Raw genomic sequence first — 17668 nt, 5'->3', positions numbered from 1 at the left:
GAAACTGCAAGCTCAAAGAAAACAACCCGATTCTGAATCACACAACGCAACTTCCATGCGCTCGCTTCTAGCGGTTTTACCCTTACTGCACATATGACCCAAGCTGCATACGCATCTTTGGGAAGACACAAGCGACTCACATGCGTCTTTGCGGATGATGCATGAGTGATCCAGGACGGCAACTGGCCAACAGCAATGCCAATGCACCCAGGAGTACCTTATTGCTAGTGTGTGATGGATCTCAGTGAGTTAACCACCAATGGAAGTGCTAAGAGCTGGGGAATCCCGCATGTACCGGGCCCTCCACCTTGACGTCCTCCCCAGGTAACTGCACAAGCGGACACAGCGCTAGCTTCTTGTTCCAAGGTGGTCGAGCCTCACTGAACCCATGTACATTGCACGCCCAGCACTTAGGACTGCAGAAGTGTTACTGAGTGGTAATCTGGTGCAACCAATTTCAGCGAGGGAATGTTGGTGCACTGTGTGGGCTGCAAAGCGAGGGAATGTTGGTGCACTGTGTGGGCTCCAAAGCGAGGGAATGTTGGTGCACTGTGTGGGCTGCAAAGCGAGGGAATGTTGGTGCACTGTGTGGGCTGCAAAGCGAGGGAATTTTGGTGCACTGTGTGGGCTGCAAAGAGTTGGACGTAGGTCAGTTCCAGTAGAAGCAGCCACAGATTATATGCACCCAAAGGTACGCAACGTACAAACGCTACTGAACACGCTCAGTACGTGGGCCGCAGTGCACTATTTCTGCGTGTCCCACTATGTGCTGCCAGTATCTCAGGTAGAAATGATGGAGGATATAAGTATCCTGTCGCTCTGAGTAACGTAAATTGCACAGATGTTACAGGCATAACGCACAATCTGGCCTTTTATAGCACTTAATTTGCAGAGGGATAATAAATAAACAAGATTTATCTTAATTAAACTTGTTAATTAGCCAAAGCTGGTGGCGGGATAGGAATAGATGTGTTCATTACTGTCTCTCCCACACTTGTACCAGCACTTCAAGAAAAATCCTCTCACCTACTGTAAGAAACTTTCTGGGGAACGGTAAAGAGGGAGCTTTCCATAGACACGCTGCCCTCTAATGGTCACATTGAAAACTGCAGCTGTGGTGTTTTTGCAACCTGTACCAATGATGCTCTAGTCTAGACTTATATATTCTTCCCATCTCATCTGATACAACAATACTACTAAAATGAAAACATAATTCAACTATATAAAATACTTTAAAATTGTATGTGACAAAAAAACAAAAAAAACAAACAGCCGATACAGTACATAATCCTGAACACACACACGGTACGCATTATCCTGAACACACACAGTATGATTTTATGGAGTCCTGTAAATAACAATGGGGCAGATGTATTAAGCCTGGTGAAGAGATAAACTGGAGATAAAGTGGAAGGAGATAATGCACCAGCCAATCAGATCCCAACTGTCATATTTCAAACACAGCTGATTGGCTGGTGCGTTAACTCTTCCAAGTTATCTCCACTTTATCTCCAGTTTATCTCTTCTCCAGGCTTAATACATATGCCCCATTGACTTCTCTGAAACTCTTGGATTAACGCTGCGCCTTTAACAGGGAAATTTCACATTGAATATCTCTTCTTCTTTAAATGAACCCTTAAAAATGTATATAATCATATCAATTAGCAATAACCTAAATGAGGTTAAACCCCTTAATGGAGCAATAACTTGCGAACCTCAAGTTGAGATGAAATGTGCAGCAAGTTGAGATGAAATGTGCGGCAAGTTTCACAAAAGTTCTTAATAGTAACAAGCCTTAAGCTTGAACAACAATACTAAAACTATTTAATACATCGACTTAATAATATTCCTACAGATGTGTCTACATATATCTATCCTCCATGCGATACAAGTCATGTTATGCATAACGCGTGAGTGCCGTATGAATCAGTAGAATTGTGTGTCTTTTTTACGACCTTATCTTATTTGCCGAATGAGACGCACAAGCAGCTACTGCTGATTAAAATGATACGCAACATGCTTATTAAAATCTGTGCGACTGCTGCTGTATCCGCATAAAAAATGGAACATGACAGAGTTTGCCCTAGAAAACACGGTAACATTTCATATGCAGATACTGCTGCAGTCACATGTCATTGTAATCAGCAGAAACTGCTTGTGCGCCCCATTCTGTTTTGCACATAAGCTATTGAACAGAAGATTAGCATAAACAAAAAACGCATATTTAACGTAAAAGGAGCCTAGACGTACGCGGACACTTCTGTAACTTACTTTAAAACTGGACCCAAACAGAATGGTTCTAATGCATCCAACATTAGTTATGACGAGGTAAATGCTGTAAAACCACAGAACATACAGATAAGAGAGCCCAGAATAATTCACCTCTATACTGACATTACTAGCGGCTAATTATTCTACGCTCCGTCTGAGTTTCAGTCGCTTGCTGCAAAAAGATTGTGCGCCAAAAGAAATGATCTGAGCAGTTTCACAAAGCGATCCACTCATTGTAACACCTGAGACCGGCTGCGATTTGAAAGTTAAAAAGTACAAAGATTGCCCCCGCTGTCAGATAACAAGCAACGTGACGGCCGGCTCACGCGCTACGCACCATGCGCCACACATTCACTGCAACCCTCTGATTCAGCTGCTGACAGCCCACAGTAAACACAAAGCATCGCAGTCCTTGCATTTGCAGATAAAACCCCCATTACCAAGCACATCTCTCTAATACCCCCCTGCTGCGTTAGTCAGCAAAACAGGTAAGCCTCATCGCCACAGCTGCCATCCTCCAAAACAGAGTTTGTAACGATGCCCGCAGTAATGCCCTGTGACATTGCCCCTTCAATGATCCACAAAGACGGAGCGGGCAAGCGCTACAAACAGATGGCACCTGGGATGTACCGAAGGAATTTAAGACTCTTAAAAAGTATTCCGTTATTTCATGCAGCAACCCAACAAGCATCACCTGCTGCCAACTCGCTGGCACTCAGGAGGCAGGCGGCCCAGCGGTTGGCACCGTCACCCACACGTGGCAGTTAAAATGTCATGATGTTACCTGGCAAACTTCATAGAGTAGCCTGTATTCCTCGCTGGCTCTCCGCAGGCTGCATAAGCTGCATCCCATGTTTGAGGAAGGTGTCAGAGGCGATGCATGCGTGCAGGTACCCTGTGCAGGGCTGCCCAGTCCCGGGGAAACCCGTCACATTGATTCTGAACACTTGGTGACAGAAGGCAAAGTGTTCCTCTGTGTGTGTGTGTCTGGCTGCTGCCTCCCTCGCTCTCACACACATACAGCACAGCCCTCCCTCTAGTGACAGAGTCTGGCTGCTGTGCAGTGGACCAGCGCGCACACACACACACACTAAATACAGCTCCTCATGCATATTAATCAGCTCTCACTGCCTATTCAGATGGAGACACTGATACAGGGACTGGAACCGGGGACTGTGACAGACGTTTTAAACAAGTGGCTTTGGAGCAAGGATGACAGAGACGAAATCTTCAGCGCTTCTGTCACAATACTGCCTGCAAATTACAGGCACAGAACCGGTAAATCAAAGAATGATGCCAACTAGCAGAAATAATTTGCCCTCAAGCCAGAGACGACACAGTTGCCATGCCAGTCAATGCCACAGCTGCTTGCCCACTCAGCACCGACCTGCAAGGACCGAGGTCGCAGTGGTGCTCAGACTGTTTGTAGCCCAAATAATGTCCACAGAGCCACAGCGCAGACCTATCAATGTCTGGGTGCTGATAGGAGGGCCTGCTTCTTAGTGGGGTGCATGTAAAACATCAAGGTGATGAGAGTGCAGGGCTGAAGGTCTGTATTGCAAATCTGCTGCTCAGTGCAACCCTGCGCGCTGGATCCTGTTTAGCAGCCATTTCTAGGTCACTTGGCGAAGAGGTAGTGCTGGCATGATATCCGGGAATGACTTTGGGTGCATCTTAGGATGTGCTTGGCAGCCCTGCTGGGACACTAGGGGCATCTGTGGTTCTGCTAGGTGAAAATAAAGAGAAATAAATAATTTTGTTCTGTTTTTTTGTTTCCATAAGAATAATGCCAATTTGTACATCTCAAACAAGTTGACAATCAATTTCGGGACCAAAAATACAGTTTCCCTCAAAGCCGTTCAATCCAAATTCTTTATTTCACATGATTACACTTTTCTGGTGCTCCGTAATAACCAGGATAGATGTATTATTATACCCCTTTCACACCAGAAATGCAGAGACCAACCCGGGAATTAAATTCCAGGGACATGCAGGGACATTCCCGGGTTGGGACCCGTTCACACATGCTTTTTGAAGCAGAGGAAACCAGGGTCGGCACCTTTCACACTGAACCTGGGATGACCCTGCATTTCTATGAGAATTTCATTGAAAATGGCCATTTTTAGGCTCACAAAGATAAGGTAATTAGGGAAAGAGGGAGGGCTTAGCAGACATTGTAGGCTTTCAGGGGTGACATAGCGCTGCTGGGGTCTGTTGTGCTACAGAGCTTGCGCAGTGTCTTCCTGTATGCTGTGTGATTGCCAATGCAGACATTCTTGGCTTTCAGGGGGTTAAAACGCAATTCTGGGGTCTGTGGTGCCACAGAACATGCACAGTGTCTCCCTGCACGCTGTATGCTGCCTCTGTCTGTGAGCGTCCACCAAAACAGGAAGTTGCCCTGCTAGCAAATCAGCATCAGCAGAGGCAACAGGGGAAGGAGGAACATGTCCCTGCACCTTTCACACCAGCCTGTAACCCTGGAAGGACCCGGGAGCAACCCTGCTACTTTAGCAGGGTTGAAATGCCAGCAAATTTAACAGGGAATATGTCCCTGGAACCTTTCACACCAGAGCTAGTCCCGGGTTGTTCCCAGACCCAACCCGGGAATTTAGGCTGGTGTGAAAGGGGTATAAGTCTCGCACGGCGGTACCTATGGCTCGGTTCTTATGTTCTGAGAAAACCATAGGTCACATGACTGCTCCAGTTTTTCCAGCAAATTTATGGCTGTGGTAAGAAATGATGGAGACAATTTCCTAACAGTGCATTCAGGTGTGCGAAAAAGTGCACAGAGCAAAGATAACCAATCAGGCGGCTGCTTTTGTGATATAACTCACACCAGACAGATAACAGCTCATTTCTGACTGGTTGGCAGTTACAGTAGGAGCAAGTTTCATCTTTGCTCCTTTGGCCATGGCTAGCCATGGCTAGCCATGGATATTCTATTGTTCTCAGCTGCAATACGTATTGTATTGCAGCTGAGAACAATAGATTAGCCATGGCTAGCCATGGCTAGCCCTGCCCAAAGGAGCAAAGATGAAACTTGCTCCTACTGTAAATGCAATCTTATGAATGGATCCGACTGACTTAAGAGATGAGAGGACGGTAACATACTGTACGCACGCCAAATCTCTTGGAAAATGGTGTTGGCAATGATTTCTGTAAAAACATTGCACCAACGTAATGGTGAAAAAACAAAACAGGAAAATGTCACGCGTGAACACAAGAGGAGTATATTACCTGGTGTGATCCCCCACTTGGCTGGATATGAGGTTTGGTAAATCTACCTGTACAGTAGTACTCTATATCATTGAGCATAGACTTTATGTTCTAACTTACATAAGACAAAAGTTCATTAGCAAGTCTCCGAGGCACATTTACACCAGGACCTGACAAATATGTCACAGGAAGAAAAGTGACAGGTTGTCATTTGTGACCGACGTAGCTGGCAGCAGAATGTGTGCCAGAGACAGACTGGCAGCTGTAACGGAATCTATTATTACTGCTCGTACATCAAGAAGACTCCACACTGCAGAAACACACCGGTACCTGTCCTCCTAGCCAGGGGCAGGTACACGGGATGTGACCCAATTACACAAACGAGTACCTTAACGAACAATATACGTTGTGTGTGTGTTACAGGGGCTTACCGTCGTTTTGCCGACCACACTTAGGTCGACACCTTTGGGTCGACAGGTGGGAAGGTCAACAGGCATCTAGGCCGACATAGGTGAAGGTCAACATGTGTCTATGTCGACATAGGACAAGGTCGACATGTGTTTAGGTCGACATAACGTTAGGTCGACATGTTTTTTCTTTTACTGATTTTTGAGCCGACATGTGCAGACAGGTGGTATTTCATGCCCTACTATCCACTAGGGCATGGTGGGAGAATAAAATAGTGTGCCGAGCGCAGCAAGGCACCGTGCCCGAAGCAAAGCGAGCAGCTGCGGTTCCCTTCCAACTGTGTACATGTCGACATTCAGGGCAAAAAACAGTAAAAAAAAAAAAAACATGTCGTCCCTCCGACTTAACCCATGTCGACCTAATGCTATGTCGACCTAAACACATGTCGACATTGTCCTATGTCGACCTTCACCTATGTCGACCTAGATACATGTCGACCTAATGACTGTCGACCTTAGTGTGGTCTATAAAACGATCCACACCCGTTACAGGGGTATAGCTGCTAATAGGCTCACCCCACTGACTTCACACTGGGGTGAGGTCACTGAACACCTGTGACATCATCACACTTTAGCGCTGGAGTTTTGCATCATGCTTCATAGAAACTGCTGAGAAAAGTCCAACACACAAGCACACGTCTGAAAGTCCACACGCCGTGACTGATCTTACCATACCTGTAAAGGTACGCATTCCTGTCTTCTAGCTAGGCGTAAGGCATTGTCCTGCGCGTTCCCGAGTGATTGGGAAGAGCTCCTACCTGCTTTACTCAATACCCCCACACCCAGGTGTTTCCAAGACAAAAAGATAATCTCAGGCACAATTCTGTGACATTCCGGACGTGTACAAGTAGTAAAGTTATTGTAAGATTTCCAGCAGGTAGAAGGGGCAGCTGCTGTCACTCACTGTATAAAAACTCTAATATATTACTATATATACACCCTTCCCCCCTGTGATTCCTAAAGCCGGCAGCCTAGTACAATTAGGGAATCAGCACATAGAACAGATGAATTTATCCGCAGACACAGAACAGATAAAGGCGAAGATAGAAAGCCACAGGGAAAGGTGTGACTAATAGTAGTAGCAAAATAACACTAATACTAATAACTTTTTAGTTTAGAAAGGATTTTGTTTACAAAACGTGTATATAATGTATCCTATATATCTCATTCTTGTTTCACTTGTAATCACTGGGGATCTGAGACGCTGTTCTGCTATTCTGGCCTTTAAGCATTGGGGAACCCCTCTAGAACAGGGTTGCCTACCCTCCTGGATTCGCCAGGCGGGTCCCGGAAATTGGGTCCCCCTCTCGCTCCCCCCCCCAGAAAGATGGGCAAACCTCCTGGATTCCGCCGGGCCCACCCATACACCCTCGTTCCCGGTATTTAAAAACCACAATGCAGTATTTAAATACCGCGATTCGCGGCATTCGAGGAGGGGCTAAATTACATCATTTTAGCCCCACCCCCTGATTGGAGACCCGCGAATCCCAGTATTTGCAGGACTGGGGCACGGTGTGATGGTGATGATATCAGGCCCCACCCCCCGCCGTTCTGCTGATAGTCTCGGCGAGGAGACTGTAAAAGTGGCCAACCCTGCTCTAGAACTCATATAGCATTTACCATCCTTTTCCCCAGCAGCGGTAGATGTCGCCTTACTCATGATTTCACTTGAAGTACCTGGAAAACTGCTATACCAGGCTGTTAAAAGCACAGGCGGGGTCATCAGAAAGTTTTGGGGTGGGAGATATCACTCTGGTGCCCCCTAAATCGCTGAAGGACATCCCCACAGGGACAGTTGGAGTAACCAGCAAAACCCCAACCTGATGCAGGGGTTAAACAGTAGTAATGCGGGGATATCACCAGCAGGAGCTATACTGTGGCAGGCTAATAACAAAAAAAGCAAACGCAGAGAAAATTGATTTTAGCGAGCCGGAACAAGCAGCACCACATTGATGTGCCGGAACACGCAGCGTCACAGCGATGTGTATACTGTTGTCAGGCTGTGCTGCCAGACGGCAAACGGCCTGGTTTGAGCTTGTGTTCTCTGCGTAATGCAAACCTGCAGAACAGACTTTTTGGAAGTGCAAGGTGTGTTCTACATATCTTGCAGAAACAGCAAAGAGCCATAAATCATAACCCATTCACATGAACAGGCCACGCTAGAGTCTTACAGACTGGCACCATTATTGTTGGGTATAAATGAACAGGCCACGCTAGAGTCTCACAGACTGGCACCATTATTGTTGGGTATAACTGGCCCTGTCCATTCTCTTTCATGTTCATGGCGATTAATTTTTTTATTCCATTTCACAAATGAAAATAATTTCCAAGCGTGGACAGCTGAGCTGCTGCGACTCAGAACCTTAATCCCGGGCACTCGACGAGACTGCACTTACACATAGGCCCTGAGCAATCGTCCACAGCCATCAAAAGGTCACCAAGTAAATATACCGCGCTTTAGGAATCTCCCGGATTTAAGAGTAATCTTCCGATTTTATCCTTTATCTCCAGCAACACCTGATAGCGTCCAGCAAAGTCATTTATCCAGCATCGTACTAAGGAAAATGTCAGGCAAAGGGTTTAGTGGCGGAACAAGCATTGGAAATACGGTACAATCGCCACATTCTGCAGATACGGTACAATCTCCATGTTCTGCAGATACGGTAAAACATCCAGGTCCCGCAGATACGGTACAACATTCATGTCCCGCAGATACAGTATAATCTCACGGTTCTGCAGATACGGTACAACATGGGTGTCAAACACAAGGCCCGCGGGCCAAATCCGGCCCGCCAGACCTCTTCATGTGGCCCGCGCAGCCGCCGCCAGCCTTCACCTTTTATTCTCGATTTTTTTTTTTAACAAGAAAGCCGCCTCTTCAGCGCATGCGCGGCAGCCTACAAGCCAGAGAACGTCTGCCCTCTAGCGCAGTGCCGCCAGTCGTCAACCCCTCCTCCGCTCCCACCTGCTGTATAGGAGAGAGGAAAGAGCAGGTCTGTCATGGTGAATGGTGCTGCTGCTGCTGTGCGCTCCAGGTCACTTACTGCTGAGTGTGCACTGCACAGTGACCGGGAGCACGCTGCCCCCCACTCCTGGATAGATAGTGTGAGGAGCGCTACTCACAGGAGCGAGGGGGAAATGCGTCTGTGTGAGAGCGCAGCTGTGTCCTTGGTGGTGGAGCAGCTCAGACTGGAGTGGACGCATCAGAGCGGGTAAGTGTCAAACTCTCTGCCTATGTGTGTGTGTGTGTGTGTGTGTGTGTGTGTGCACTGGCACATTGCAGCCCATCATTAATTGCTGTGTCCCATGATAATAAGCAGGACATATGCCCTAAGACTGAGTGCTGCCCCCCTGTGCAGGCAGCGTGTGCCCTAATGCACTGCAGTTCACAGCAATAGCAGGAGGGAAATGCTACTGCTGAGTATACAATAATTGAATGCAGTGACAATAATTAATAAAGAGTGGACACATAGTCCTACAGATACAACCGGCCCTTTGAGGGTTACCAAACTGCTGATGCGGCCCCCGATGAATTTGAGTTTGACACCCCTGCGGTACAATCTTCACATCCCACAGATTTAGTACAATCTTCGCGTTCCACAGATATGATACAAACTTCACGTTCTGCAGATACAGTACAATCTTTATGTCACGCAGATACGGTACAAACTTCGCGTCCCGCAGATACGGTACACTCTTCGCGTTCCGCAGATACGGTACACTCTTCGCGTTCCGCAGATACGGTACACTCTTCGCGTTCCGCAGATACGGTACACTCTTCGCGTTCCGCAGATACGGTACACTCTTCGCGTTCCGCAGATACGGTACACTCTTCGCGTCCCGCAGATTTAGTACAATCTTCGCGTTCTGTAGATACGGTACAATCTTCACATCCCACAGATTTAGTACAATCTTCGCGTTCCACAGATATGATACAAACTTCACGTTCTGCAGATACAGTACAATCTTTATGTCACGCAGATACGGTACACTCTTCGCGTTCCGCAGATACGGTACACTCTTCGCGTCCCGCAGATACGGTACACTCTTCGCGTCCCGCAGATACGGTACACTCTTCGCGTTCCGCAGATACGGTACACTCTTCGCGTTCCGCAGATACGGTACACTCTTCGCGTTCCGCAGATACGGTACACTCTTCGCGTTCCGCAGATACGGTACACTCTTCGCGTTCCGCAGATACGGTACACTCTTCGCGTTCCGCAGATACGGTACACTCTTCGCGTTCCGCAGATACGGTACACTCTTCGCGTTCCGCAGATACGGTACACTCTTCGTGTTCCGCAGATACGGTACACTCTTCGCGTTCCGCAGAGCCTGTACAATAGTCACGTTTCGCAGATACAGAGCAAGCTTCACGTTCCGCTTTGGCTTCATCAAATGCGTTGTATTTATCATTAAATTTTCCTACAGATTATAGCCTATGAATAAATCTGGGGAGATGATGGTTCATTTATTCTGTGGCATCAATTGGAAAGACTGGGTCTGTATCAGGGCTCATTGAGCCCCTAAGCGTTAAGTACTAAAGTATAACGGACCATAGGAGACCCTACAAATACCAGATAGGTGTTCTCATCGCAGTGTAATCTGGTGCTTGTACAGTAGGTCCGTGGTTCCTGTGTAGGTGGCCACCCAGCACTCTGGCCAACAGCAAAGGTTAATAGAGTTGCCCGTTCCCCGGTAATGTCCTCTAATGGTAGCAATGGACAAGGCCACGGAACAATGGTAAAGTGCTAGAAAGGTCTCATTTGTCCCGGAGTGAACTTTTAACCTGCCTTTCAGGGAATAACGCCGGTCAGGAAGCCCCATCTAATTGCATTGTGCGTCCCCCCACCGCCCGCCCTGTGCTCTGGATCTCACTAATCCGTCACTAGCAGCCACTATACAGTGTTAAATGAGTTATTTACGCACAAAAATTGATGTTGGTTGGACAGTTAAAACCCCCAGCTATTGTTCAGCTTAATGCAGCGCTAATGTAATTACTGACTGCACAAGAGGAGCCCGAGCCGGCAGCAACATGGATGTTCCACAATGTGTTATCTCTGCCATTAGTGCGAGGACAGAAAAACACGATGTGCATGTGGTTATTAGATAGATATTGAGATCATTTGTTTTACGGTTTTTGCTGTAATTGCTGCATTTTTATGTACTAATTATTATATTCATATTGTTTTTCTGATTTATACCGACCTAAAGTGCAGTTGTATTCTAATTCCTTTTTTTTACCTTACAGGTGGTGACCAGCGGTGGGCTGTATGGGGTATGTGAGGGGCGTAATGTCATACACAGTGGGCAGTATTCAATGTTCTTTGCGAGCTGTGATGGCGAGCAGTGCTGATTGCCCGCCATCACAGCTCGCGGGTCAGTATTCAACTGACCACCTGCAAACGCCGTTTTCACCTCTATGGGTTTTTATAGCGAGGTGGAAATGGCCTGTGCCGCTGCCAAATCAGCGAGGCTCACGGCTAAATGCAGCAGGCTCCCTGCATTAGCCGCCAACCTCGCCGTTTTGGGAAACCAGCGACGTCCTCTGACAGCGAGGATTCCCTCGGAATGATGAATAGGGTGAGCGGTTTTTGTGCCGACAGGCGGTATCTCATGCCATACCATCCACTACGGCGTGGGGGGGGGGGGGGGACAGAATAGTGTGCCGAGCGCAACGAGCCATGCAGTACATTTAGACGGTATCCATGTCAACTATGTAGACATACAGGACAAAAAAAACATGAAAAACTCATGGCAACCGTTTAACTGTCGACTTTCCCATTGTCGAACTGTTTGACTGTCGACCTTAGCCATTTCAACATATTTCAGCTGTCGACGTTCATATGTCAACCTAAATAGGGTTGACCAAATGACTCATACCCCCGAAAGGGTGGACGGAACTTCTTTCTCTCTTGACCTTGTAGAAGCTGCAAAATCTGGGGTGTCAATTGCTCCCTTATGTATGAGAGGGGTATATACACAAAAAGAGGGGGATTGGATTGAATTGTTCTGGTTCGTAAATGATCTTTGTTGCACAGAATAACACTCCATCAGTGGGCGTCACCTGTACACAAGATGCACCCTGCTCTCATTCTCATTCATTCGTCCTTCTCTACACCCACAGTGCGCCCATGGACGAGAATAGACATGTACAGAGCACTGTGGATAAATGAACCAGGGCGCAGCCCGATCTGCAGGTGTAGAGGTGCGCGGCTGATTCTCCAGCTGTAGCCTCTGCCGTACACAGGGACTGAGACGCTGAGAGTGATGAGAATACAGAAGGGCCCTTCTACTGTAATGAATGAGATGACAATATGCTTTCAGAAACACTTTTATCCTGAAAAAGAAACTCTCTTATGTAACATTAATCCAACTTTAGTGCAGCGGGCAAAATAATGTCAAATTCAGGAGCCCTTTAGTCAAATCTGGAAGCCGGGGGGGTACATGCATGTACCCTCCTATACACAGGGGGTACATGCTGAGCTATGTAGTGTAGGTGATTTCTCTTGAGCGTCCCGGTGGCTAGATCCCCCATACACCCACATATACGCTGAGCAATCTGTGCTAACCAGTGATTTTTAGGCGCATGCATACGATCTATCTAGATCCTGACTGCATTTGCTAAAAGTAATAAGCGGGGTGATCGCTATGCGGTGGCGATCCAGACAGAAGTGCCAGAAATTGCCCCGTGTGTACGCCCCTTTACAGACGCCGTTACAGAATAAAGCAGGTTAAGCACCAGCCAATAGGGACAGATGGAACACAGGGGGTTATGTGTTGTCTTAAAGTGGTTTTACATAAAAAGTTTTGATACCCTTTTTACAAAGTGCGACATGAATACGGTTTCCTTGTAAAAATAACTTCTACACAGTTCTGGCTTATAACACGACAACAAAAGCCTAAGTGTAACACGTAAAAGGCTTGGGGCCCAATTCAGACTTCGATGCAGTGTCCTGAAAATCGAAGATTGCAGCTTGGCTGCACAGCCAGGGGACAGCGGATACTGGAATTATTATTATAATTTTATTTATAAGGTGCCACAAGTGTTTCGCAGCGCCGTACAAAGGAACAGTACAGGGAGACAGAACTTGGCATAACATTGAATAAATAACAAAAATAAAGATACAAATAAAGAGCGCCACAGTTCAATACACATTACAGCTTAAATATAAGTAGTGAGGATTCAATCAACATAAAACTAGAGGCTAGAGGCCAATGATGGAGATGAGTATACAGACGAAGATGGTCTCTGAGTGTTTGAGTATAGGAGAGCTGTGAGTGACATGTGAAGAGAAGTGGGCTTTGACAACAGGAGGGAAGAGGGCCCTGCTCGGAGGAGATTACAATCTAGTAGGAAGGGGAGACAGACAGATTACAAGAGGTGCAAGTGAGTGGGTGGTGGTAAGATAGCAGGATGTAAACAGGCAAGGGGTCGGAGAACCAGCTAGTTTATGCAGTGGAAGGGTACATTTTGATGAATAGGTGAGTTTTCAGTGCCCGTTTGAAGCTTTGGAGCGAGGGAGTGCGTTCCCCTGAAGGGGTGCAGCACGGGCAAAGTCCTGTACTCAAGTGTGGGAAGCAGTGACCAGGGTGGAGGAGAGATGACAGTCGTCAGCCGGCCGTAGAGGGCGAGAGGGTGTATGAATTTATTCTGGTCTGAATTTGCAGCCTTGCAAATCAACCAGAACCACTGTGCCAGCTCTTCGTCAGGTAGCGAAGTGTGATGTCCTGCAACATTTTGTGGGCACATCGTTTAAATGGACCCAGCGAGTGGGACAATCCCCCACGCGCATTCTGCTGCCAGGAGTTGTAGTTTTGCGAGGATCCGCTGAATTATGCCCACAATACAATATAAAAAGGTCAATAAATGATCTCAGCCGAAACACGATGGTCCCGTTATCTCCCGCTTCTGTTAAGCAGCAAACAACTATTTGAAGTACGAAATATTAAATAACGGCGTAGTCATAGCAAGTCCTGAGAACGAGGATTTAATGGGTCTCGGGAACTATCCTTTGAATTCAGCAGGAACAAAAAATGAAATTTCAGAGCTTGCCGGAGATAACACCTAATTAATGCCTAATATATGCACCTTTACTTCAGGGGGGCACTAACGAGTAAAACTCAATGTAATGATGTAATCTAGCTTGTCAGAGAAAAAAGAGAAAGGACGCAGAGACAGAAGGTAGGGCAGTGTCACGGGACCTGGGGTGACATGTCATCCTCTAATTAACTAAGTGTTTCTTTAAACTGTCAAAGTCAGCCGGAGCTCCTGCCCCAAGGCCTATAAATATTCATACATTACTGCTGCAGCGGCAATCCCAGAGGCTGGGGCGGAACATGCGCCGCCCCCCCCCCCCCCCCCCCCCCATCCGCCACTCAGTTCAGTCATCGCATTCATCGGAAAATAGCCGAAATTGGGCCTAAACCATTGTCAATCCCCCTGGGGTGCGCATTGATTTCCAAATGATTAAAGACTGTCAGTATTGAAAAAATAATTATTTCTCTGTTGCCAATGGATGCAAATTCCATTCTTTTCGATTAATACCGATTTCGGGAAAAGGTTCCTTTCATCCAGATACAGCTGTAAGGAACACACACGCTATCTGACGTATTGGGGGGACGGGGGGCGCTGAAGTCCTGTGACATCATCTGCCCGTCCTGAGGATGCATGGGCACACCTGCATTCGTAGGGGAATTCCCAGTGTTTCCATGGGCGCGCCCACCGGTTTTATGGGAACACCTAAGCGATCATATGAATGTGCTAACTTTCTTATTCATATAGAAAAAAAGATACCTTGGAAATGTCAGTGTCTGGTATAGAAAATAATTCCTCGGTGCGGAACCAACACAATCCTATTTATCCTGAATTGCCCCCCCTAAATCAGAAATGGCTTGGTTTAGGAATAACGCATTGCTTTATTTCAGGACAATTAATCAAAGTTCTCGTGCAAGTATTATCATATGTACCTGCCGCGTTCAGCTAAGTGACCCTGGAACCTGCAGACCCACGTTCTGGACCCCATTAACAATAGAGGGGACTGTCCCAGTTTATGTGACCCTGGACAGGCGCACTCGTCCCTTCCAAGTCTTACTGTCACTTTTTTCCCGTTTTTCCTTAGAGGATGAAGATGAGCCGGAAGTGATTTATATTATATCTATGTAAATATTCTTTCTTTTGGCAGGAGCATCTTCCTGTTTGCTGGCCACGCTCCCTTCTGTCCTCGTTCAGCACAAGACCCCCTTAAACTGGCAGACTACAAATGTTGACTGGAAATGTCTACAGGGAGCATATGTTACGGATCAAAGGACGCACTGATTAATCCAACAGAGACGCGTACTGTCACATTGGTCATGCCACAGTACACCATACACAATTACCAGGAAGAGAGTGAAAGGCGGCGGAGAGACCCCCCTCTCCCTAATCAAGTGCGGCTTCCAATCTACTAAATAATTCCTCATCATCGCGCACTTACACTGGCATTCTGAGACACGGCGTGCTGGGTGCCAGTCTGCCGATCTGAAGTTTAATTCTGAAAAAATGTAAATCGCACATCGATCTAGGGGCAAACCAGCTACTGAATGAACATTGGGGAAGAAACATAATTTTGTGATTCTTCTGCATTTGGTGGTAGCCTCGAACTCTGCACCGGCCACTCCCCCCCCTCCCCCCCTCTTACAACACTTCATACTTGTGAATTAGAACATGGACCGATGGTGCGCCTATGCGTATCGACGAAAACATGTGCAGGTGCGCTGTACATACGCCATTGGCGACTGTGATAGGTGTTCGCACAGAGGGGGGTGGGCAGTGTGCGGGCAGGGGGCCGGTGCATAGGCACGCCCAGCATTTCCTGGGAATGCACAAAAAAAAAAAAAAAAAAAAAAAAAAACGGCAAGTGTGCTCAGAAAAACGATGGGCCCAGATCAGACGGACTTATCTGCGAGCAGGCGAAAAATCATTCGATGGTCAGCGACTAATCAAATGATTTTTCGCCTGTACAGCCGCTTCTGAATGGAAGTGTCAGTGGACACAAAGGGGGTGGGCGTTTGCTCGCTGCGGGTTTTCCCGCTCGGTAATTTACGCTGCTTAGCGAACCAAGCTGAATCACCCTCATTGCGTACCGTCTGCTCACAAATAAACAGGTAGGGGTAAAACGGGAGTTCTATTCATTGGTCGTTGCCCATAGCAACTAATCAGAATCTATTATCTTCTAGAAAATGCTCAATAAATAAGATGAAGAATTTATTTGGTTGCGATGGACGTCTCCCATCTTCGGAAGTTTACCCTGTAAGGTGATAGTGCGGAGCGTCCTGTTAGCAGTAAGCGGTTCTCACTGCAGTGATATAGGACCTTATTCAGGTTCATTCGCAGATTGCCTGCGTTCGCACGGGGTTCGATGGTTGCGCTGTGTGCACGCGCATTTCTGCGCATGTGCATAAGCAGGGTGTATGCATCCACGGCGAACAGGCTGCTCGCCGGGTGCACGCACCCAACACAGCAGGTGTACTGTGTAACATCCATTCCCAGGCCCCTGCAATCAAGTCCCCTTGTGAGTAGGTGGGATGATTCGCAATGGTGCGAATTCACATCCAGCCAAATTAACCAGAATAACCCCCATAATCTGTGTCTATGGAGGGAGACACACTACACAGTGGAAGCAGCTGTTATCCATGACCGCCCAGCCTATCCATCCACCAGAATAACCCCCATAATCTGTGTCTATGGAGGGAGACACAGGACACAGTGGAAGCAGCTGTTATCCATGAGAGCCAGCCTATCCATCCACCAGAATAACCCCCATTATCTGTGACTATGGAGAGAGACACAGTACACAGCGGAAGCAGCTGTTATCCATGAGAGCCCAGCCTATCCATCCACCAGAATAACCCCCATAATCTGTGTCTATGGAGAGAAACACACTAGAGCTGTTATCCATGAGAGCCCAGCCTATCCATCCACCCACCAGAATAACCCCCATAATCTGTGTCTATGGAGAGAGACACACTACACAGTGGAAGCGGCTGTTATCCATGAGAGCCCAGCCTATCCATCCACCAGAATAACCCCCATTATCTGTGTCTATGGAGGGAGACACACTACACAGTGGAAGCGGCTGTTATCCATGAGAGCCCAGCCTATCCATCCACCAGAATAACCCCCATAATCTGTGTCTATGGAGGGAGACACACTACACAGTGGAAGCGGCTGTTATCCATGAGAGCCCAGCCTATCCATCCACCAGAATAACCCCCATTATCTGTGTCTATGGAGGGAGACACACTACACAGTGGAAGCGGCTGTTATCCATGAGAGCCCAGCCTATCCATCCACCAGAATAACCCCCATTATCTGTGTCTATGGAGGGAGACACACTACAGCTGTTATACATGAGAGCCCAGCCTATCCATCCACCAGAATAACCCCCATTATCTGTGTCTATGGAGGGAGACACACTACACAGTGGAAGCAGCTGTTATCCATGAGAGCCAGCCTATCCATCCACCAGAATAACCCCCATAATCTGTGTCTATGGAGGGAGACACACTACACAGTGGAAGCAGCTGTTATCCATGAGAGCCCAGCCTATCCATCCACCAGAATAACCCCCATAATCTGTGTCTATGGAGGGAGACACACTACAGCTGTTATACATGAGAGCCAGCCTATCCATCCACCAGAATAACCCCCATTATCTGTGTCTATGGAGGGA

General features: G+C 47.3%; 1 protein-coding gene across 3 annotated transcripts in view; it reads right to left on the bottom strand.

The window, feature by feature from the left end:
- PDZRN3 (PDZ domain containing ring finger 3) overlaps positions 1–17668 on the bottom strand; it is a 190909-nt gene that overhangs the window by 39071 nt on the left and 134170 nt on the right. The window contains exon 1 of one of the 3 annotated variants that reach the window (XM_083155970.1): positions 3056–3302. The exons of the other annotated variants lie outside the window; for them this stretch is intronic. Within the exon in view, the coding sequence (XP_083012096.1) occupies positions 3056–3124 (69 nt within the window). The 5' untranslated portion in view covers positions 3125–3302. Of the gene's footprint in view, positions 1–3055; positions 3303–17668 lie in introns of those variants that run through there. 3 annotated transcript variants of the gene reach the window in all.

This window comes from Crinia signifera, chromosome 8, assembly GCF_055691185.1.
Source record: "Crinia signifera chromosome 8, ASM5569118v1, whole genome shotgun sequence".
NCBI lineage: Eukaryota > Metazoa > Chordata > Amphibia > Anura > Myobatrachidae > Crinia > Crinia signifera.
The sequence above is the reverse complement of the archived record's forward strand: the minus strand, read 5'-3'. Positions and strand labels throughout refer to the sequence as shown.